The sequence below is a fragment of the Chionomys nivalis genome, chromosome 25, assembly GCF_950005125.1.
Source record: "Chionomys nivalis chromosome 25, mChiNiv1.1, whole genome shotgun sequence".
Lineage (NCBI taxonomy): Eukaryota > Metazoa > Chordata > Mammalia > Rodentia > Cricetidae > Chionomys > Chionomys nivalis.
This window is the reverse complement of record NC_080110.1, coordinates 33,798,223-33,823,250: the sequence shown is the minus strand read 5'-3', so window position 1 is coordinate 33,823,250 and position 25,028 is coordinate 33,798,223. Positions and strand designations below refer to the sequence as shown.

Sequence of the window (25,028 nt, the reverse complement as noted above, 5' to 3'; positions counted from 1 at the left end):
ATCCCGTTAGTACCCACTGAGACCTGGTTAGTATCCACTGAGAACTGGTTAGTACCCACTGAGATCCCGTCAGTAGCCACTGAGACCCAGTTAGTGCCCATTGGGACAAGGTTAGTATCCACTGAGATCTGGTTAGTATTCACTGAGATCTGGTTAGTATCCACTGAGAACTGGTTAGTACCCACTGAGACCCGGTTAGTACCAACTGAGATCTGGTTAGTAGCCACTGAGAACTGGTTAGTACCCACTGAGACCCGGTTAGTACCAACTGAGACCCGGTTAATAGCCACTGAGACCCAGTTAGTGTCCACTGAGACCTGGTTAGTACCCACTGAGACCTGGTTAGTATCCACTCAGACCTGGTTAGTAGCCATTGAGACCTGGTTAGTGCCCACCAAGACTCGGTTAGTGCCTACCAAGACCCAGTTAGAACCCACCGAGACCCGGTTAGTGCCCACTGAGACCCAGTTAGTACCCACTGAGACCCGGTTAGTACCCACTGAGATCTGGCTACCCACTCTCTTTCTTCCCTTCCTTTTTCCTTACATTTCCCCATAAAACCCTTTACCTGTCCCGTGCACGTCATGTGTCACCAGGTCAGTTAAGTCTCAGTGTCCCCTAGAGTGAGCCCCTTTTTTATAGAAGGGTCCACCCTTTTCAGGAATTTGCTTCACATCCTTTATGCATATTTCATAAAACATTCTACTATTTAAAAAGCCACCTTATTGTTATGCAAGGCATAAATTATTTGCATACAGATTTTAAAATACAATTAAGAAAGAAGACATCACATTCTTGCTACAAAACATGAGAACTCATTCTTTCCCCTGACATCAAACGGCTCCCGTCATGACCCGCCCCTGACCAGCTAGACCCTCAAGTAAAGACCCCTTGTTTCTATCAGATAGACTTAACTATGAGTCCCTCACTGCGTGTTCTCTGTTCCAAGCCCTTGTAGTTTTCCACACCTGACACCTCTCAGAACTAAAAGAATCCATTGCCTCACCTCCAAGAGGTAGTCTTCAAACCTCTTTTTGCTTCCTGAACATCCTCGTCGCAGAGCTGACCACAGTTGTCTAATGCATCTAAATAAAGGCTTTAGCTTTGTGAACATTTTTACCATTTTTAATCTTTTTTTTCTAGTTATCCTACTGACTATTCTTTTTTGCCAACCGAAGATCCTGACCGATTTAGTTGGTTCCTAAAGTTCGAGTCAGTCCTGTGCCTGTAGCCTTCGCTTGCACCGGGGGAAGAATTGGGAATGACAGGACTTGGGTGTCTTCAGGGCCCACACACCACAGTGGCTACAGTTTTCTCTGACAGCTCGCAAGCCTGTGTTTAATGGTCTACACTGACAGTTTTCTTAGACGGGTGTCAGGTTTGCCCTTCATAACTTGTATACTCCACTGTCATCAGTATTGAAAACCGGGTGTGGCTAACCTGCCTGTCAACTTTGAAAGTATCTCTTTCCTGGCTTTCTCTCATTCCCTCCCAGCATGGTGACAGCCCTTTTCTGAGGGGTTTGGAGCCCCTGAGAGGTCATTTGTAGAAGTGAGGGGATTTAATCTTTTAATTGCAGCATATTCTGTCTCTGTAATGTCATGGGCTTTAGGTTTAACTTCATTTGCTTCCACCCTCATCCTGACAGAAGACAGAAAATAAGCTGGGCCCGCATTGCCATTCATGAGCATACACCTCTATCCTCCAGCACCCAATTAGTCTCTTCTTCAATCACTTCAATTTTTCAGATAAGACTACAGAAGGTCATTTGTGTGGTCCCTGCCGCGTCTGTAAGGACACGTCTGTTCTCAGCTTTACCCTGTGAACATTTTCGTTACGCTGGTATTACTGTATCCTTGGCCAGTTTCTCGTTAGAGGCGATGCGGTCTTCAGACAACCCCACGCTGGCGTTCTGAGTGATTGCACGTGGGGAAGATATATTGCCTAGAACATATTTCTTCACGTGTAAATGTCAAAGAGTCTCCTGTGTGTGGAGCCTTCCCACTAGGAAAGCACTGGGGCAACAACATTCTGCAGAGAGGAGTGGAAACTCAGCCTGGCTTCTGGAAGGTCAAGGAAGGAATAAAGACCTGTGAAGTTGAGACCTAGAAACATGTAATTTTCAAAAGTATTCTGGGTTTTGCCTGTCAAAACCAAGAATAGAACAGGGAAATACATGGACGGGGTAAGGTAGAGGAACATACATTATAGAAGATAAATTCAATCTTTAAATCCCAATCCAGGAGCGTGTCAGACTGAGGCAGACTGGGACCTACCAGTACCTTTTGTCCAAATTAAAATCACATCCAGGGTATAGGATTAGAATTGCCCATTTGCCTCCTTTCTCCTCGTCCTGGTAATAGAGAATTGTCCCAGAGAAATAAGAGACCCACACATGAAATGAGACAGGACAAGAAATCCCCCAACCTTTGCATCAGCACCGGTGACAACAGATAGCAGGCACGTGCCTACCTAAGCCCTCTGACCTGACAACCCCTAGGAGAATAGTCTGGGTAAAGGAGAAAGAAGAAAGAGGAAGGGCAGCCTGGCCTCTCCCAGGCAGCCCCATCCTCAGTCTCAACCCCCATTGTTTCTACTTCTGCATCTCAGAAAAGACAATTCAGTCAGAGAGCAGCCTGGCAGAGCCTTTTCCCAAAGGGGAATAATCTTGATCTCTCATCCCCTGAGGCTTCAGGAGTAGGAGATAAGGGTCCAGGCAGTGAAACCCACTGTGTAAGCTGTGGCTCAACCACGGGCATGGAGCCCTGACTCTGACCCACGCTCGGGAGGAGGGTGAGGAGGTGTTAGGCCATTCCTCCCAGCCCCATGTGGTAGTCATTGTACACCGCCTGATCTTGCCATGATACCTGTTAGTACGCGGAAACTGCTATTCTGTAAGGAAGAGTTTGCCAGCCGATGAGAAAGAAGAAGAGCAAGCAATAGACCAGCCATTCTGTCCTTCCCTGTTCTCACGTATGTTCTCATTCTGGGCTGTGTTTTGCTCCTTTTTCCTACCTGCATTTCCTGGATCATGCGTTTCAAGCCCAGAATTTGTTGTTGTTGTTGTTGTTGTTGTTGTTACTGTTTTATTTTTGATTTTGTTTGTTTCTTTTTGAAACTCTGTCTGTGTAATCCTGGCATCATGGAACTCACTATGTAGATCAGCCTGGCTTCAAACTCACTGATATCCATCTGCCTCTGCCTCCCAAGTGCTGGGATCAAAGATGTGTGGCACCAAGCCTACCTGGTCAAGTCCATAGTTTTATCTACTGTGTAGACATGATTATTGTCAAATCTTTTTCTAGCCTTGACCTCATTCCTGGGCACCAGCTCCTCCTCTCCAACTGTGCGCTCACTAGCCCTTCCACCTGGCTTCAGCCTTGTGCCCTGGGTAACACATGCCCAGAATACACTGTCCCTCTCCCGCCTGGCCAGCCTTCCCTGCCCCTGTGGAGCATGGTATCAACTTCCAGCTAAGAATTAACATGTCCTGGGGCCTTTTCTTCTTCACTTCCCACACTGAAAAAAAAAGTTACATATGTGATCTCTTAGGGTTTTTGTTTTCCAGACATCCACCTGTCTTATTTCTTATTAGGAAATAAGGTTCTTTACTCAAGAACCTTGGGTAAATTGTGTTGTGTGGGTAGCAGGAAAAAGGAGTTTGGTATGGTAACATTTTATATCTGTTAGTTAAAATAGAATTTAAAATTGCAGATATGCTTGGGAAAATACTGAAAACACTGACAGTATTATTCATATTGATGTGGATTTTTAGAGCTATTGAACGAGGAAAGTGGGAATGTCCCTTTCTCCCCTCTGGATCGCCCGTCTTTGAGCTTGTGAGGTAATCTCAACACACGGATGGAAATGAGTGGAGATCATCATACTGTGTTGTCGTTAGATTTCTGAGGAAGACCACAAAATGGGGTTTGTTCTTCTCTCATATAGTTCGTTAAGACCCCAGCTACGGACAGTTAACATTGTATGCAGATGAATAAAATTCCAAGTAATCGATTGTTCTATTTGACTTTTACAAATGAGTTTCCTTCAATGATTTATTCGGCATCACTGAAGAGCAATATCAGAAGTTTTGTTTCGCCTTTCCATATTTATTTAATTCAAAGAGAGAGGTGTTGTCCTTTTTCAAGAGAGGGGAGGGGAGTTGGAGAAGTTGAGTCTCAGAGTAACCTACTTTCCCAGCATGCTTCAGAGTTTGAAGTTGTCTTTAGACTCTATTCCCTGGTTGCTTTCAACTTCAACCCCAGCCATCTCCAAAACCCAGCTGAATGGGTCATGTCAGCGGATGAGAGATGTTTCCCTTGAGGCTCTGCTAAGTCGGGGGTGACTGTCAGTAAGCAGAACCAGAGGGAGGCCCTGCAGAGCTGGCTGGCAGTGTGACCTGGCTGCGGGCAACACTCTTCCTGCTGGGTCGAGCATGTGGTTTGTCTCCAGTGGAGGCTTCCAGTGGTAAAGAGAATGCCCCATTCACTGTCAGGTACAGGCTAGATCTAATTGTTTACCGTTCTAGCTTTGCCTTCAAGTGGCCAGTACCTGGTTTATAGTATCATACAGAAATAAGAGTGAAAGACAGCCCCACCCCCAAAATTCTTGTTAAATGAATATAGTAGACAAGAGTTCTTGACCTGAAGAATTACAGGGATAAACAGCCATGACTTCTGTTGGATGTGTGATATGAAGACCAAGAAACTCAGCTCTTTTTTCCCACCGCTCTGTCTTCCTGGAGTGATTTAAATAACATTTCCACTTGTTTGTCTCCCTCTGAGCATGAAGAACTAACTGGTCACCCACGGTTCTTTGTGAACAAAACCATTTCAAACGTGATGGAGGATGCGAGCCAGTCACCACTTCTTTACTTACCGTGGGACAAAATTGACACGATTGCTTTAACGTCCCTGGGAATATCTATTTTCCACCCCTTGAGCTTTATATTCCTCCTCTTGGGGCTCTGACCAGTTGCTTCCATTGCACGGCCTTTTAAAATTAAAGAGCCCAGAGACGGACACAAATCTAACAATGGTGCGACTAATGCCGGGTATCCAGGATATTGCTTCCGGCTCCACATGTCACACCTACCTTGACCCATTTACAGTGAACTATTTGTAACCACAGGTAGAGAGGGCCATGAGAACTGTTAACATATTCATAAAGAAACTTCAGTACACGTGTTCACGGTTCCACCATTCACAGAGGCAACAAGAAAAGGAGGGAACAAGAGAAGGACCCAAATGTCTATCAAATAATAAATGGTTAAGCAAAACATGGCATAGTCTTATGATAGGTATGCATTCAGCCATGAGAAAGAATAAAGCTGGGATACATGCTGTAATACGAATGCACCTTGAAAACATACATTTGGTGAATGTAACTGTTAATAAAAGTCACATATTTGGGCCGGAGAGATGGCTCAGTGGTTAAGACCACCTGCTACTGTTCCAGAGGTCCTGAGTTCCATTCCCAGCAGCTACATGGTGGCTCACAACCATCTACAATAGGATCAGATGCCCTCTTCTGGCCTGCAGGCATCCATACAGAGCACTTATACACAAATAAATAAGGTTTTTAAAAACACCACAGATTATACAAGTCCATTTATATCATATGTCCTGAATACATGAATCCATGGAGACAGAAAGCAGATTAGTGGTTGGTAGAGAGAGGGAAAATGAAGAGTGGTTTCTAATTCCTACAAAGAATGATGTCTTGGGGTTGGGATAAAAATGTCCTAGAAATTAGAAAATGGCGGTAGTGACTCAATCATGTGAATACACAAAAAATCTACTGAAATATATATTTCACCAGGTAGATTCCATGTATTCAAACACAGCCAACTACCCCAAAGTTAATGTACAGGGGAACCTTTGACTTTTTCTAGCATTCCACCACAAAAACTTTAAGGCCAGAAGGCTTTCTGCCCGCTCTGGAAAATATTGCTCCCATGCGTTGGATTTGCATGATGCCGCTGCAGCAAATGTTTGCATGGAGGAGCTGAATGGTAACTTTGAGAAATTATTCTGGGTGGTATGGACGCAGTCTGGGTGGTTTGTGGGAGGGGAAAAAAAAGCAAAGAACGTGGACTTAGTTATCCCACTATGACTGACCACTCATTCATGCTGCTCCAGAACGCTGCCCCGTCCATTTCTTAGGGGCTTTCTTGCTGAAGAACCCTGTGTGTTGGAGGATTTTTGTAAATGAGTCGCTGTATCTGCACACGTCTTTAGTAGCCATTCTGAAAATGGAATGACGAGGAATACACCCAAACCAGTTCTCAGCTACTGAGATGATTTTTTTTTCCTTCTGCTATTTTTGGCAACCTCTAATTAGCGTGTGCAGCCTGGCTGTCCTCTGGCAGGGGCAACCCCGCCTGGTTCTGTCAGCTGCCCTGCTTTTTCTCCCAGCAACAAATCTCTAATGCTTCTGACAAGATGGCCAGCCACTCCTGCCACACCGATACAAGGTCTAGTGCCTCCGGCTAGAACGGGTGCCTCCCCGTCATCCCTTGGAACTGATCTACACTGTCAAAAAGGCTTTTCCAAATGGCTTCTCTTTGTCACCTTGTACTGGCTTTTCTCCTCCATTCTGGGAATGTATGGTTTAATGTTGCGTTTCAAATCACTTTCAGCTGGAACGTGTGTAATGGAATCAGAGCGTCCCGTGAACACTCTTTCACGGAGTCAGAGATGCCTTTCTGTTTGTGGTCCTGCCTTCCAAAGGGGACTGCTGACAGCAGCGAAATTGTATCTGGGCCCTGCTCAGTAATGGATTCCTTGTCCCTTTGGATTTAAGGGAGACACTAGGGTGGCTTCTTAATTTTCTTTTATTTATTAGAATCTAAATTGCAGTGATTGCCACCTCCTGAGAAGGGGCAACTAAAGCACTCGTAGGCATCTCTCTACCCCACCAGTGCCAGGCTTCCTTCCCAGAGAGCTGCAATGTAGACCTGATAAGCACACAAGAGTCTCCAGCCCCACCCCTTCCTTTCAAGACAAGGATGCCTAGACTCTCAGAGAGACACTTCAGCGAACAAGATTAGGATATTCTGCTCTCCAGACCAAGGCTGTTTCCATCCCAGCACACAGCCTCATCACCAGCAGTCACTCATAGCTAAGGTCATTGAGCTGGAAGAGGAGCTGACTGTCAGCCTTGGTCTCCAGCCTGTCGTGTGATGCTCTGGTATCGAAACGCATTGGAACTTTCTACGTGAACTGTCAGGATTTACAACCCAGCCAGGCCTTGTGGTGTGAACCTACAAACCCAGCTACTCACCAGGCCAAGGCTGAAGGTCGCAAATTCAATGAGAGCTTGGATTACAGAGTGAATTCAAGGCTAGCCGGGGCAACTTAACAGGACCCTCTCTCAAAACATATACAAAATTAAACTGTGCTGGAGTACGGCTTGGTGGTAAACGCTCTTGCCTGACATCTGCGAGGCCCCGGGTTCAATCCCTAGTGCCACCAAAGCTACAACCGCAAAGATAGATGCGGGGACAGGAGGGCTCATCCAACAGAGCTTTCCTCCACCCCAGCTCCACTGCACACGTTCAGGTACACACATGGCTGGGTTGGAGATTACATGATAGGCCAAATACCACAGTCTGAGGTCTGAAGGGATCCTGGTGGAACTCTGCCCCTTCAGACCTCAGACTGTGGTATTTGGCTTTAATGCCCAGCAACCCCCATGGGCAGAGAGGAGGAAGCCAAGTGTGACAAACCAAAGCAATTTGGTTTGGATTGTAACTTCGGTTCCGAGTTGATTCTTGTCCTCTGTCCTGCTTGGAGGGTCTTAATGCCTCTTGCTCTGTGGAAACTGAACTCTTAGGTACCTTTGCCTTCTTCTTGGACCCAACAGCCTGGCCATTTTTGACTCCTTTCCCATTCCTGCTCTATAGAGAAATGACTTCTAAGTTGGCCGTGTGTGCACATGCGCATGTGTGCACATGTGCGTGTGTGTGCACGTGCACGCACTTAGACAAAGCCTTGTCTTGGAGCAGACAAGCAGTGTACTTAACTGTTCCTTGCCACACTTATTTGTAGAATCGTTTGATTGTGAGCTGGGGGCGGGGACAGTGTATGACTTTAACTTGAGGGGCTGGGAAGTGACACTCTGGGATGTGTTCTGCCAGCAGGGACAACAGCAGCTCCTGGCCTTCTCCACATGTCAGAGAGCCCATCAAAAGACCCCTGTATCTGGCCTACTTGATTCTCCCAATCTCCTCTATGAGTTCTCAACTTGCTTGGGCTTCCTTTAGTCGGTAGCTTTTATTCTTGTTATTATTTATTAGGAGGTCTACAACTGACCAGCACAACTTCCCAGTGAAGATGAGATCAAACTTTATGGTCCCCCGGGAGGTGAGGGGCTGCTGTCTTGTGGATGGCACGTACCTAGTGTAGAGTCACCCCTCAGTACCAGTGCGCTGGGCCCTGGTCACCCCCCCACAATATATCCAAATCTGAGCAGTGCAAATCCCTTACGTGTAAGCTTGCGCACATCCTCTGCGTACTTGAAATCCCTACACTATTCATAATATCTAACTGGTATATAAACAGTTGCTGTGCTCCTTGTTTAGGGGATGAATAATGGCAAGAAAAGTATGTTACAGTATAGACATATCTCCCACACACACAAAATATTTTCTATCCACAGTGCACTGAATCTCTGGATATAGAACTTACGAATACTATATAGGAGGCCAACTGTGTGGTGAGTTTGTTTGCCCTGGAGCAGGAGAATAGGCTCTAAGATGCAAAAGTGTAATTTGCTGTGTGTGACCTCCCAGCAAGAATATCTCCTACAACCTCTGCTCCCAGACCCTTCGTCCTAGGGGTCCCTATGGGCAGGGGTAGCAGGAATTGAACAGGAAGATGCTTTCTTGTGTTTTGCTTTATTTGCATTATCAAGGAAACTTCTCTGTTTCCTTGTGGAAACATTGGATAAATGTTTCTGTGAGGCCATTGGATAAATCACACACGGATACATGTTCCAGTGCCCTTAGATGCCCAGAGAGGGATTTGAATCAGATCAGGACAGACCCCTCAGGCTGTGAAGTCAGGACGGGAGAACCTCTCTTGGCTACCACTGAGAGCCAGACATAAGCAAATCGTTACCAGTTGGACTTTCAAGCTCTCTTTTTGTACTTTTTTTTTCCTTTTAGCTCTTGCCAGTTCTGAACCCATTCTTGAGAGTTCTCCTAAAACCCAGTGTTAGAAAAGAGTCAGACATTTCCAGGTTTGACTAATTCATATTTTTATAACAAAATTTGGCTTTGAGCTTCTCAATTAATGGCTCTTGAGAAATGCTTTCTCATTTATGTCTAAATGCCAGGTAATGTGAGGGGAGTAGTTGGGCCACTGGACAGAGCCTGTGGACTGGCGCCTGCAGCACCCAGGTCCTGGAGACTGGTAGTTTTGAAAAGTGAGTGAATATGAAGATGGACTTCAGCAATATGCCGTCACATCTGAGCAGATACCGTCCTCTCTGCATTCCCCCTTGCAGTCTAATAAAGGACAATTAGCCATCTAGCCCATCTCCATAGCTTTCTCCCGGCTCATCAGATAGAATTATGTAGTGTCAAGCTGCTAGAGGCCACTGTCATCACCAAGACTTTATTCACTAGATAAAATCCTGCAGGTAGCTCAGCCCACTCACAGTCTTCCGCTGGGTGATGCCCAGCCTGGTACCAATCGAGGGTCTCCAGCTGATACACAAGGTGCTGACCACTAGCTGAGTGGATGCTCAGAGGCCACGAGCTCAGAACTAAAGACTCCTGCCTCTTCATGAGAAGGGGCTGGAGTGAAGGGTGGAAGCCAGAAGATGGAGTGGCAAAGGACTGGATTGCTTCCGAAAAGTATCTCAGTTCCACCAAGCTCAGAGTCTGGGGTTGCAGGAGCAGGCCCTTGACCAGTGCTCAGAAACCACTGTGCACCAACTTAGGCACCAAGGCTGGGCAGAAAAGCCTTTCAGGTCAAGCCTCTCCAGGGGCCTGTGGCTGGGCCTGAAGGGCCACATATGAGGGTTTAGCCCGGAATCAGACTATCTCTCTCTCCATATATAGATATATGTATATCTATATATCTCCACATATACATATATATATATACATATATCTATATGTGGAGAAATGTGTGCATAGTTTCTCTTATCACAAAACACAAGTATACATGTATTACTCATCAACTTGCTTTTCTTGCTTACTTTATCAGAGCTGCCTCTGGGTCATAAAACATACACTTCATTCTTTAAAAAAAAAAATATGACTTTGTCCAGACCAATACATTCACCATTTGCTCTCATGATATTCAGGCTGTTTCCAGTCTTGGCCACAAGAAGGAACATCACTGCTTGAATTCTTCTCTTTGCATCCTGGGCACAGTCTTTGAATTTGGGGGCCTGTATTCCCCAAAGTGAGCTGGCTAAACCACTGCATGTGTGACTGTTCATTTCAGTAGTTCTTGTATGTGTAACCATTTTTATTCATGGTTATAATAGCTGTTCTCACCCTTTGAGAATGACTGTATAATACCAATTATTGCATGTGTTCCAGCACTACCTTGACTTTAATATGCATTTCCCCAGCCTCTTGAGAACGTACCATCTTTTCATGTATTTTGCTGATGTTTGAAATGTCCGTTCTGTATGTTGCCTGGTCCACTTTCATTAGGGCTTTTTCTGTTTTGTTTTTCTTTTCTTTTGCTGGCTTACCGAATGTCTTCTGGGGCTTTTGTGAGTCCCACTCTGAGGACAAACATCACAGTCACACTGACGTGAGATTTAACAGCCCTGACTGTGATCTCCCTATGGGAAATCATAAAATCAAATGACTGTTTGAAACGAATGCCCCAGATCCCCTTCTTGTTCCCTTGAAGGGACTAGCTAAATAATTTTCACTCAGAAAAGTAGTAAAAGGTGGGTGTTTTTCATTCCAAACTATTACCTTGGTAGATTGAAGACAAGGGACTTTTCAGAGCCTGGTCTCTAAACTCGACATTCCCTGAGGAGTAAATCACCTTTATTCTTTCGTGTGGCTAGTGCTGGAGGGGGCACGATATCTTAAAAACTACCCAGTTGACTCATAAGAGTTTAATATCAACCCTGGTCATTCGGCATGCCCTAAGCAACACCGTCTGCACTGCAATGAAAACACGGATTCAACTGCATCTCCGAATAAAATGCTGACCTTAACATCGGGGAACATGTTGAAGGCCCACTCCCCCTCTGTACAGGGGACAGAAATCTCCAGAAATTTCTCACTTATTTCTGCTAAACGGAAAGGGTAAATGAAATATCATTTAAAATCTGACCTGAGCAATAGCCAAGGCTTCAGGCCTGAGGCTCTAGAGGGAACAAAAGAGGCCTAGCTCTCCTTGGCCCTCATTGCTGCCTCAGCGTTTGTTCCAGTTTTGATTTTTCCTCAAGGAAATCATCCCATAAATAGTGAAGAAGATACAGAAATGGAAAGGCTGTGATGAGAGAACGTCACTTTAATCCAGGCGTCCTCTGCTTTATCAATGCTTGAAGATGAGATTTGCAGGTCTTCACGCCCACTCTGGCCCCTTTGAGAACCCTCTCCTGATGTTGTCCTAAGCCCCCCAGAGGCCAGCACTCTGGCACATTAATCCCAAGGATCAGCGGGATATAAGAGAGAGAGATCAAAGGGAAGCCACGCATTACATAGGAAGGGCACCACAATGCGGGAACAGGATGGTTGGCAGCCACACACTTTAATCTATAAAGGCAGAATGTGGTAGGTAGTTCAAACAGAAGTGAAGACGTGTGTGTGTGTGTGTGTACACAGAGTGGAATTTGGATGTGATTGCCTACTCAGGGAAGTAATAGGCGAGGCTTACGGTAGTTACGCTGGGATGAACGCACATACTCATGTGGTGTTTGAAACTCACAAATGTTTACATAGGGAAAAACTGCTGGCCGTGCTACTTTCTGCCTCATGAAAAGATAGCCCTGCCTCACTCCCCCACACCTCTAGTCCTTCAAGTCTCTTCTCAGTGATGACTTCCTTGTAGACCTGCCATCTTCTCGTGAAATCCATTGGGAAGATGTACAGATTTTATACATTTTTATTATATTTTTATCTATTTTGTGTATTGTGCATGTACACACAGGTGGAGCGTGCCCTAGCACACAGGGAGAGGTCAAAGGACAACTTTCTAGAGTCAGTTCCGGGAATCCAGTTTGGATCATCAGGGTTGGAGGCAAGCAGCTTTTTACCTGGTGAGCCCCGTCACTGCTCAGGCTACACACAATTAGTAACGTTCTTCCACAGAAAAACCTGGTTAGGACTTTGTGTGTGGATACGTCCACCCAAGTCCACATCACTTCTGGTTATGTAGTCGCTTATCCCTCAGCAGACAGCTGTGTCTGTCATCTGTCACATGCCAGGCACTGGGCACTAGAGACTCTGAGAAAGTGACCGAGCTATGCCTGGAAAATACCCAACATCGCTGAAACCAACCAATTGCGTTTGGTACTGGCAAGGGCTGTGGCCTAGCTAGGCATGGGACGACCTTCTGCAGGGGTCACAGAGAAAGGGCACTGAAGGTAGCTCAGGAGGACAGTGGGAAGCCTTCTGAGTCGACTTAGCGCGGAGTAGGTGGGCCATTGGGAGATGTAAGAGGAACAGAAAGAGTGAAGTAAGAGCTAGAAATAGAGGCAGGAACCAGATGGTGGGAGAAAAGGGAATTGCCAGGAAAGGGAGGGGATGTGACATGATGACAGAAATGCCTCAGAACCGCCTTGTGAACCAGGTGTGGTGACATGCCTGCAGCCCCAGCACTTTAGAGACCGTGGCAAGATCACAAGTTGGAAGTCTATGATCTTACTGAGCGACACAGCAAGATCTTATATACACACTGGCGTGCGCGCACATACACACACAGACACACACACGCCCACCACCTCTCTGTGGCATGTTTTCTCTTATTCTGTGAAATAGAATCGTAGTAGCAAAGGCTGGGAAGGATGGGGGAGGTGGAGGAGGATGGGGATATGGGTAAAACAAGACAAGGAGTCTGCTCTCGTGTGCTGTAACATAGGTAAGTGTGCTTCAGGACAGTGCATTCTCAAAATGACTAGTAAAAATAATTGTGAGTAGGCCTGGCATAGTGGGGCACACCTTTAGACTCAGCGTTGAGGAGGCAGAGGCAAGTGGATGTCTTTGAGTTCCTGGGAGCCTGGTCTACATACTGAATTCCAAGACAGTGAGGACTACATAGAAAGACCCTATCTTGAGAGAGAGAGACAGAGACAGAGAGAGACAGAGAGAAACAGAGAGACAGAGAGAGAGAGAATTGTGATGTTTCCATCAGAGAGAAGCAATAGGTGTTAGAGCTAGTAGATCTGCCAGTTAACCTATAATTTCCACATATTATTTATAGATATTTATTATCATATCCCATAAATGTACATATTTACTTTGTTAATTTAAAAAAAATTACACTTGTACCCATGGGTAAGAAGTGGGCAGAACTGGTGTCTTAGGGTTTCAGTTGCTGTGAAGAGACACCATGACCACAGCAACTTTTATAAAGGAAAACACTTAATTTGAGTGGCTTACAGTTCAGAGGTTCAGTCAGTTATCATCATGGTAGGACATGGTGGAATACATTAGGCAGACATGGTGCTGGAGAAAGCTAATAGTCCGACATCTTGACTCGAAAGCAACAGGAAGTGGTCTGAGGCACTAGGCATGACTTGAGCATATATGAGACTTCAAAGCCAGCCTCCACAATGACACACTTCCCTCCAACAAGACCACACCTACTCCAGCCTCCTAATACTGCCACTCCCTTTGGGAGCCATCTTCTTTCTAACCACCACATTGGTGGTCACACAGAACCCCACTATCAGAAGTATCCCACATTTATTTTAATACCCTGATCTTGCCATCTTGAATTTTTTAGTTCTCTCTCTCTCTCTCTCTCTCTCTCTCTCTCTCTCTGTGTGTGTGTGTGTGTGTGTGTGTACGTGTGCATGCATGTTTGTATGTATATATGTACCTGTGTTCATGTTGAAAGCAGAAGTCAATGCCTGGTTCCACCCTCAATTGCTTTCCATCTTTCTTGTTTATTTTTATTTTATATATATGGGTGTTTTACTTACATCTTTATCTGTTGAAGTGCCTGAGGAGGCAGAAAGAAGTTGTCTGATCCTGTGGACTGGAGTTACAAACCTTTCAGGACCTCAGTGTAGGTGCTAGGGCTCACTCAAACCTGAGTCTTCTGGAAGAGTAGTCATTGCTCTTAACTGCTGAGCCATCTCTCCAGCCCCTCCATCTTACTTTTTGAGGCTGGGTATCTCACAGAACCTGGAACTCAGTGGTTTGACAGACCAGTCAGGCCCCTTAGATCTTCCTATCCCTAATTCCCCAGCTATGGGATGACAGATTCACACTACAGTGCTGACTCTTTCACTCAGATGCTGAGGACCAAACTCAGACCCTCAGACTTTTGTGGCAAGAACTTTACTGAAGGAGCCATTTGCTCAGTCCCAAGCTTCCGATCTTTAAACGAGGGGTGCTATGATTATATTTTGCACTGGACTCTGAAGTTATAGAGTTCTGCATATAATTGCCTGATGCTGTGTGCAGTACTGGAATTATAACAGTGGTTAAGTCAGGCGTGATTGTTATAAGAACTTACAGGCTAGCATGGGAGATAGACGGGGTTACAAATTTGATATCTTTTGTATAGAGACACATTGCAGGCAATAAGGAGATGGAAGAGTCTTGCCTAGCCTTAGGGCAAAAAGCAAAGAAACAAAATTGCCTCTGGGGTAAGAGCAGTCCCTAGAGTCAGGAGAGATGTTAAAATGAAACTAGAAAGAGGAGGGCCTAAGAGCCAAGCTTGGGATCAGATGCTACCAGGGCCTTCAGAACAGTGAGTAACATGTCCCGTAGAGATGCTGTAGACCAGTGGTTCTCAACCTTCCCAAGGTTGAGACCCTCTAACACAGCTCCTCATGTTGTGGTGACCCCCAACCATAAAATTATTTTGTTGCTGCTTCATAACCATAATTTTGCTACTCTTGGGAATCTTAATGTGATATGCAGGATATCTGATATGTGGCCCCCTAAGGGGTCACGACCTACAGGTTGGGGACCACTGCTGTAGATGTGTTTTCAGTGGCTGGATGGACGGGGCGTCTAGAAGTAAATTCAGCACTCTCTGAGAGAACAGCGGAAACGAGGAAGTAGAGACCTTGAGTCTAGTTGCTGTTAATGTACAACTATAGTTCAGTAGAAGAGGGAAGTCTCAAGTCAGCTTCGGACTAACAGAACGTTGTTTGGTTGGCTTTGAGTTGATTTTGTGTGGTTTTCCAGCACTCTTTTGAGCAATGGTTTTATGCTGTGGAGAGAGAAGCTGGAAATCTAGGAATGGAGATAGTGATGTTGGCGGGGGTGGGGGCAGGACTGAGGTGGTCCATCATGAGCAGAATAGCCACAGAACTGAAGAAAACATGCCAGTAGGAGCTGGCGAGTTTCCCATTGGAGGGCTCTTTGATCTGCAATGTCAAGGCTGCCGATACTTCACTGAACACAGCTACCTGCTGGTCCTCTCTCTTCTCCCTGTCCAAGGAAACGCCTGTGACTTCCTTCACCTGCTCTTCAAGTCAATAAATAGTCACGAGGTACCTACTATGTGGCAGGTACCATGATGAGTTTAGAAGAAGAGAGAACAAGATGGACTAGACCCTGATCTCCTGAGACTTAGGTTCTGAGTCCATAGCCTCGGAAGTCACACTGGCTCCTCCCAGGATGATGGCACTAGACCTTCCCCTTTGGGGAATCTGACACCCAAACATATCCGTCCTATTGTCCATTATCTTTTCCTCTCTTCCAGCGTATCTGGCTCTCTTAGTACACAATCAGTTGAGCTCTAGGGCCCAGGTAGAAGAGAGGAGTTAGTTAGACTAACAAAATTAAGCAACATTTGTTTCCAAAGCTGAGGGAGGCATGGCATAGCATCTTTCACACCGACCTCCAGGACCCCAGGCTCTGCTGACTGCTTTGGGATAAGGCCCTCAGCTGTGCTACCTGACCCACTTCCACCCATCATGGTCTCCAAATTTCTCCATCCTCCGTCAGATCCCTTGCTCATTATGGTAGCTGTTTCCCACCAATAATTAAGATAAAGTGTGTACGGTGATGCACAGTGAGTTGTGAATGGTGGAGGGGTTGAGTGTACTTAAAATGATTGCTAGCTTTTTTCTAAGAAGAAATTGTTATTTTATCACATTTTAAGTAGTAAGGAAAATAATAAGGAATATCACAGGAAGAGATATCTTCCCAGAATTAGCTTCCCTGACCTTTCCTAGTTCCCTATTTTTTTCCCTAGGGTCATAAATTCACTAAAAAGTCCAGTATTTTTGTTGTCCCAACCTGTACCCCTTTACCAGTTCCTATGATGGCAGCCAGCGGGACACAAGTAGCAAGGAATCAAGGATGGGGTCGTGGTCAATAAAACCACTCATGACGGTTGTTTCAGAGATAGAGAGTGGCTCCCCAAGGGCATCTTGGTTGAAAGAGTCTGCAAGGTATTCTCTAGAACACAGCAAGATGCTTGTCAGGCTCATGGATCTTCCACTCAGAAACATGTCAGGAAGTCTGGAGATGTGATCCAGAGGTAGATCTTGCCTAGCACACACAAAGCCCTGGGTTCAACCCCCAGTACCATAGAATAAAATGACCTTTGTTGGGTCTGAGGTCTCTGGCCCGGTGAGTGCCAAGGAGCTGTGAGGTTAGTACAAAATGCGATTCCCCAAAGCCACTTTCATTTGCCATAAAAGCGGCCACCTTCGGCCACCGCCACCCACTAGTAAGGGACTGTGGAGAACCAGAACTGCTTTGGTGAGTTGGGAATCATGTCTCCGTGTTAGAGTGGTTGCCTACTTCATGTGAGGCTTCGATTCCCTTAACAGTGAAAGGTCTAAGCACAGGGGACAAGAAACACCAGAGACCCAGGAAAGGCATTGCCCACCTATTGGTCCTACAACCTTGCTTTAGACATCTGCTTTGGGGGACCCTGCTCCCCTTAGTACTTGAGTGGGTGGTAGCTCTTGGGCAGACTTTTTGGAATGTATGAATTTTATGAACTTTAAGATGATAAGAGCAACTTTTTCTAGACCCCAGGATAAAAACCTAGAAACTCTAGTCTAAGCCAGTATTATCTAGCTCCTAACGTGCTTGTGGACCGCTTGGGAATCTAGTTACCATGGCAGTTCTGATAAGGAGCCTGGAATAGAACCTGGGACTCTGCATTTTCTCCATGCTCCCAAGGGAGACCAGTGCTGCTGCTCACTGGTCCTTGGAGTTCCCAAGAGTCTGGCTTTGCACTGCCTGGTACCTTAGATACTAGCCCCATCAGACTTATTAGGTTAAATGGCATTGTAAATGTGGTTCCCAGGCTGCGGGTTAGCCACAGGTCAAATGCCTGGCATGCGCGTTGGGTTGGGAGCAGCTGAGTTGGACCATGTAGAGAGCATTACTGTGCTTGCACAGGGTTCAACTGGACAAACTGGGTCAGAGTGACAATTATTAAAACACTCATTTGTTCATTCATTCGTCTATTTAATCCTTCAACATTCACAATGTGTAGAGTTGGATGCTTATTGCCGGACATTAAGGCAATGGGTTCAGGTAGCAGCAAAAGAAATGTCATCCTTTGCTAACTATAGAACTCAGTACCTTGGGACAGAGATGCCCCCAACATGGCAAGAGATCCAGAGATGGTGTTAGTGAACCCGCTGGGCAGGCGGGTAGCAGGGGACATCTTGCATGGTTTGTCAGTGGTTCTCACAGAGTCCTTATGCATTTGTCGCCTGCTGATGCATTTTTCCCGTTCCAGGGCCATAATCATCAGAAATGGAGAAGTCATCCCCATGTCGTCGGAATTCACCCCTGAGACCGAGCGTCAGCGACTTCAGTACCTGGTAAGAGTCATGTGGTCTGGCAGAGAGTAGTGATGTTGGGGGTGGTGTCAGAGCTGTTTGACAGGAACACATTGCTGTGACATGAGAGCAGCCCCACCACAGCCAAACGACATATGGTATTAACTCCCCCCCCACACACACCTTCTGGATCACACATCCTGACTGTGTGTGACGACACACCCCACCTCCATGAATTATTATTGCGACTAACTTGCCTCCCGTCTGCAACCATCTGCACTCAGTGTGCTCTGCTTCTTCCGGTGGGTCACCGTGCAGAACCCAGGGGTCATTCTGAGAAGTGCAGATCCTCCTTCCTTGGCCTGCAACTCAGTTGAGCTCCTGCAGGTCTCACCATCAGCTGAGATCCCCGATGACCTGCCACACAAGTTCACACTCAAACAGGAAGGCTCGGGACCCTTGGGGACGATGCAGGTGTCAAAAAACCTGTTTCTACATTGAAATCAATTTCTGCTTGTAGACGATCCTCTTGGGGGTGAAATAGTGGGAGGTCTTAGGAGACCTCTGCTCCCCTTCAAAAGCAAAGTGTTATGAAAAGCAGAGAGAAATTCTCTTCCCGTCCTCCAACTCCAGAAACAAGATGTTGGGCATAAAAGTAATCTTAGATAAAAGTAACTTTGGGCCATTCCAAGTCCCTAGCTACTTTGGGGGCTAAAGTCTCTGGGAATCAGCACAATGGGTAGAGATCTGTGGAGAAAAATGTTTTCAAAAGAAAACTGCAGTAGTGCCCCCGCCCTTCAGCTCGACGAACAGACTGATCTGTGCTTCTCACCGTTTTCCCTATGTGTCTTAGCAATGTAGATAGTTGTGGGGGGCAAGGAGGGGGTGCCAAGCATTTCATTATTTTACAGTGTGTGTGTGTGCATGTGCGTGTGTGTGTGTGTGTGTGAGCACACTTGCATCAAAGAGCAACTTGTGAGAGTCAGTTTTATCTTCCTAGCATGTGGGTTCCAGAGATTGAACCCAGGTCATCTAGGTTGGCAGCAACTGTCTTTACTGCTGTACCATGGCTGACAAGATTAAATTCCTGTAGTTGATTTAGAAAGTAGCCCTGTACCTTCACTCAATTCGCCAGGGAGTGATTTAGGCTCTAACTCTACAACATCACTGTTACTATTGACAAGGCCTATGTAATAGCAGGAATCCCCAGACTAGCATAAAATACGTGATTTATCTTCTGCCCAGTTTGTGTTTTGTTTGGTTGGTTGTTTTAAGGGGTTGTCAAGACAGCTCAGGCGAGCCACAGGCTTACATTATCCCCTCTCCCCAGTACCTTCAACTCCATATTCATTGCGGATCTTGTTTTTATACCAAGGCACTCCAACAAAAGCAACTCGATGAAGCAAGGGTTTTGCCTTGACTCGTGGTTCCAGCATGCAGTGCATCATCACAGTGAGGAAGTCCCAGGGGCAGGAGCTTGCTCCACAGTCAGGGAGCAGAGGGAGGTGACTGCTAGTGCTCTGGTCTCTTTCTACATTTTATTCTGTCCATCAATAAAAGAGTATCTTCCTACTCAGTCAACCAAATCTACAAAATTCCTCCCACACACGCATGCTCATTGGATTGTCTCCAAGCAATTCTAAATCCCATCAAGTTGACAGAGTAACCATCACAGGCTCTCTCCAAGAACTGGGACAGGAGGTGTAACCCTGATTTTTAATGGTGCCGTTCCGCATTTGTGGTAGAATGTTCTTGAAGCTACCAGTGATGGAGCTCAACTTATTTCTTTTTCTTTGGTTCTCTGATAAAGTGTAGATGCTGACTCCAGTCCCAGCTCTGCTGTTCCCTAACTGGATGGCTTTGTCCAAATCCCCTAACCTTTCTAGACCTTGAAAAGTCAACTGTGAAATGTAGCACTCCACAGGAGGGTCACCAAAGGCCTCTGAGGTACAAAAGTCATTCCCAGGGGAGTTTATAGCAGCTGGCCTCTCTGACACCTGTGTGGCTTTTCTGTCACCCAAGGCCATGAAATGATCTCAGCATAGCCCTTGTCACTTCCACCTAAAGCTCTGAGATGCCTTCTGTGCACAGAACGCAGCCAGACTTGCTGGCCGATTCAAATCCCCGTCTGGTTCTCCAGCACCATCTTCCTGTGGCTACCACCACCCATCCCCCACCTCCCTGACCCACGTCAGCCAGATCACACCTTTCCCTTCAGCTCATGCCAGCCATCATCTCTCTGATCTACACCCCTTTGGACATTTACTCTGTTTAGAGTCCTTCCTGTCTCTGCCAGAATTCTCGCTCATCCTTTGAGATGCCATCTCAAGAGACACTTCTGAGAAGGATCCTTTTCCTCCCAGGGAGTCAACCTCCCACCCAGTGCTGATACCACAGTACATAGAGCCCTGCAGTTGGCTTTTGGGGGGGAGGAAAGGGGTGTTTGATTGATTGATTGATTGATTGATTGATTGATTGATTGATTGATTTGGATGTCTAGCTTCCTCTCCAGATTGAGTTCTGGAAGGCTCTTACCTTAATCACCTCACTGCTGAACTCAACCTAGCGGCTGGCACCATGCAGGCTTGGAATGGGTGTGAATGAGAGAATGCAGGGTCAGCAATAAACAGCGCTTTCCGCTGCCCTCCTGTGCATATGACAGCAGAGTAGGAGGTATTTGTGTCTGTCCCTCCATGCCCCCCACGGAAATCCACTTCCTGCTGGAGACAATGGATAATAAAAAGTTAATTTCTTATGTTTTCCTAGTTAAAAAATGGACATGGGCGCTCAATTCTAAGAGAGGCTAGGAACAGCTGAAGTTATCTGGGGAGTGGGGAGAAGATGCATGTGGCTCTGTGTGGTTTCCACAAGTCACGTCATCGGTCACAAGTCATCAATTACGGGGATAGGAAAACTCAGAAGACCTTGTAGGGATTAAGCAAAATGATATGCACAAAGTTCCTTTATGTTACCCCGTTCTCATTTAGCTCTTGTTTGATGAATTGAAGTCTTGCTCCTTCAAATGTGCTTGGTTGTTAAGACAAAATGCCATCAAGTAGCTGGTTTATAAACAACAGAAATGTATTTCTCACATGCTGGAGGCTGTGAAGTCTGGGATAAAGGCCCTGGGAGTTCCAGTGTTTAGCAAAGGCTCTCATCCTGCTTCATAGAAAGGCTTTTTTTTCTTTCCTCATATGACAAAGAAGTTCTTGGAAGCCTCCTTGTCCCATCCTTAAGCTGTAATCACGCCCACACACACGGCCTTACCTTCCAGATATCATCACAGAGGGATTTGGCTTCCACATATGAAATCTGAAGGTCTATAAAAATTCATTCTAAAGCAAAATCCTGCCGGCCTGAGATCCATTTTGCCCTGCTTTACTTAGCACCCACTTCTGATGTTGCTATGATGAAGGGATATTTTGGAGTCTGTCTTGACCAATCAGTGTGGATTCTATTAGTCTGCAAAGTGGGGCCGAATGCTCAGTTTCTAAAAAATGAGGACACCATCTTCTTAATCCCTCAGCAGGTAGACAGGAGGAGTGAACGCAATCTGAATCTAAACCACCCTGGTAGCCCAGCCTCTTATCCCTTCAAGTTTAGAAAGACATGCTTAGAAATGACCTGCCAGAATAATCACACAGTGTGACTGCTTGTAGGAAAGCAATTTAGCTTAAAATATTCAGAATGTAACATGAAATCTTCATGACAAAATGTTTGTTAGAATAGGAGGTCGTTAATGTAAAGTTTTGAAAACAGCATCAAGTATAAGACTTATCTCCCAAGTGTGGAGTGGACTGCCTTAGCCCGGCCCAGGAATGAGCTGTGCAACCTCAGTCCTCCACTGTAACTTGTTCGGAAATGGCAATGAAAAGCGACCCCCCTTGGCAATATAAGCCGTGGACATTCTTCTTCATTTTACGACGTGGCTCTGCCCACTCACGAACTCATCACAGTTCAGTACACCGCAGTCAAAATGCAGCCAGTATATCTAATTTTCCAAAAAGTATAGCTAAGCCTGGCCCAACTTCAACATGCCCAGCACATGTACACTGGCTCACAGTATAGGGAACTCATCCAGCAAGCTGAGCAAGGTGGCACACGTCTGTAATCCCAGCACTCAGGAGGCAGAGGCAGGAGAATCACTGTAAATCAAGGCCAGTCTGGGCTACATAGTCAGGCTCTGTCTCCAAACAATCAACACGTAAGTCATCAGCAGTCTGATTTGTAATATAATAAAGTGCTGGCTATCTCATTAATTTTATTATGTGCGCTACTGAGAGTGAAAGTGGAGCTGTTTGTTATATAATAGATATTACTTTATACTATCATGGAATCAAAAAAGTCATTAAATCCAACCATTGTCACCCAGGGACCATCTGTGCGTGAACCATCTTATGGTTTTAATTGCACATGCTTCTTCTGATTTTTTGACCATCCAGTCCCCTGATCTAATTATGAATGGTTGGAGCAGTGATGGTTGGAGTATCCTTTTCCCTCGCATGATCTCACCCCGTGATGGAAGATCAGGCATCTTCTTTATTCTTAGGGCAAATCAAATTTTATGTTCATATTGTGTGAAGAGATATTTATGATAGAATTAGCAGAACATCTAGGCCCTTAGCTACTTGCTTGGGGTAGCTCTTTGCAGTCTCCAGGCTCTCTGGCTGAGAGAAATAGATAATGAGCTGTTCAGAGTAGGGAGGGTGGCCAGGGCCCTTTGTGACCTGCAGTGGAGGGGAATGGTCTTGTATGCACAGTCCAGATGCTTAGGTAGGATGGCCAGGGCCCTTTGTGATCTACAGTAGAGGAGAATGGTCTTGTATGCACGATCCGGATGCTTAGGGAGAGTGGTCAGAGTCCTATGTTATCTGCAGTGGAGAATGGTCTTGTATGCACGGTCCGGATGCTTAGGGAGAGTGGCTAGAGCCCTATGTTATCTGCAATGGAGGAGAATGGTCTTTTATGCACAGTCTGGATGCTTAGGTAGGGTGGCCAGGGCCCTTTGTGACCTGCAGTGGAGAGGAATGATCTTGTATGCACAGTCCAGATGCTTAGGTGGGATGGCCAGGGCCCTTTGTGATCTACAGTACAGGAGAATGGTCTTGTATGCACGGTCTGGATGCTTAGGGAGAGTGGCCAGAGTCCTATGTTATCTGCAGTGGAGGAGAATGGTCTTGTATGCACGGTCCGGATGCTTAGGGAGAGTGGCCAGAGTCCTATGTTATCTGCAGTGGAGGAGAATGGTCTTGTATGTACAGTCCAGATGCTTATGGATCACGGCGCTGAAGGCTGATTGTAAGACAATGTGGCAGGCGTGTGAATTTTGCTTGGTCTTACATCCTGACCTCAGGGGCTCTTCACACGGCTCTTGGGCAACATGAACTTTGTCTCATAGGTTCCACGTTGGAGGTGACTAATAGCGCAGGTTGTGGGTCTGGTGTGCTCCACAGAAAACAGCAGGTATATGTATAATAAAAGGACCAGGGGCCTCGTGTTATTACCCCAGCCGCCAGGGAGACCTGATGAGCCTGCAGGTGGTGGTTCTTCCATAGCCGTTGGTTTATAGGTTGGTTTGTTTGTAGGTTGGTTTTTAATGGATTGAAATAAATACTAAACGGAGTCCATGAAGCTAACCATGGTCTGAGAGAGTCAAAGTCTAGCTAGGTGAGAAGGAGATCTGGCTACTGGATATTCCTCAGCAGAACTGAGTGCTCTGTGGTTGCGGCCTTTCGGAAACCGCCCCGCCTTCGCTTCAAGGGGCAGCTAGAAATGAATCACCCTCGGGGTACCTCAGATCCCCTGAGATATAAAGAGGAGGCTCCATTCTGCCTTGACGTCTTTCTAATCTCTAGTTTGATTACATTAAGATATGCTGGTGTCATCAAACCTTCCAGCAATATGCTCTGTCCTTGCAGAGTAACCCGCGTCTGCAGCTGGTTTTAATCAAAGACAATGTGCAGACAAGATGAAAGTGGACTTCGAATACATATTTGATACACGCCAAGTCCAGCGTTATCTGAGGTGACTGTGGTGTCTTGGATACCCCAGCCCCACTCCAGCCTGGTCCCGTTAGTCTACCATCTCTCTGGTGCTGCTGGGCTTGGGAAGGTTTCCAATGATGAGTGTCATCCTCTGAGCTTCCAGAGATTTTCTGTGCTCAAGAGTTGTCGTCACAAAAATACTCCGCAGGGATGAACCTGCTTTTAAGACAGGGGCCTCTAACGCAGTGGTTTTCAACCTGTAGATCTAGATCGCAACCCGTTTGGCAGTCAAACAACCCTTCCACAAGGGGTCACATATCAGATCTCCTACATATCAAATATTTACATTAAGATTCATAACAGTGGCAAAATTGCAGTTGTGAAGTTGCAATGAAAATAATTTTATGGTTGTTAGGGGGATGGTCACCTTAACGTGAGAAACTGTATTAAAGGGTCACAGCATTAGAAAGGTTGAGAAACACTGCTCTAATGGGAAATTCGAGTGTGCTTCTGAGTAAAAATGACAGGCGTCCTACTTCACCTTGACAGAAGTGATTCAACCTGGTAACCTGGGTTTTGTTATTGTTGTTGCTGTTGTTGTCTTCCCTCTGATTGTGCTACAGCAGAGTATATGGATTCGGCGAGCGGGAACACGCCACTCTAATTCCAGCATCCTTGACAGTTTAACTCTGTCTCATGAAATCGCGTGTAAGTTTTATATTTCCTAACTAAACAGTGGCAGGCTGAAAACCCCTGTAGCCTGTTTTTCTATTTTGTTTAGGTTCCAAGGACTATGTTGTAGTTGTGACCCTTTCTTGAAATCCACATATGCCAAGCAGAATTTTATCAGTTCTCAATCCAGCAATAACTTACGTATACGAGCTTGGTTCTCATCAGCTTGAGGTGTGGATATGGTCACAAACGTGACACCACTCACATGACGGTGTCGGAACACAGTCCTCATCGTCCGTCCCCCTTGTTTGAGACCGGATATCTTCATTGTTTTTCCCTTCCATGTGTCAGGCTAGTGAGCCCTTGAGCTTTCAGGGATCTCCCTGCCACCAACATCTCCCTGTAGGAATGCTGGGGTCATAGATGCTGGGGTTAGGCATCTGGGTTTTGTGTGTG

The 25,028-nt window shown here is 46.0% G+C and overlaps 1 protein-coding gene across 1 annotated transcript in view; it reads left to right on the top strand.

The window, feature by feature from the left end:
* The window catches only part of Ppm1h (protein phosphatase, Mg2+/Mn2+ dependent 1H), a 260,866-nt gene that overhangs the window by 157,289 nt on the left and 78,549 nt on the right, over window positions 1–25,028 (top strand). Inside the window, exon 5 of the mRNA XM_057757710.1 lies at window positions 17,874–17,958. Coding sequence (XP_057613693.1) covers window positions 17,874–17,958 — 85 coding nt within the window. The remainder of the gene's footprint in view (window positions 1–17,873; window positions 17,959–25,028) is intronic.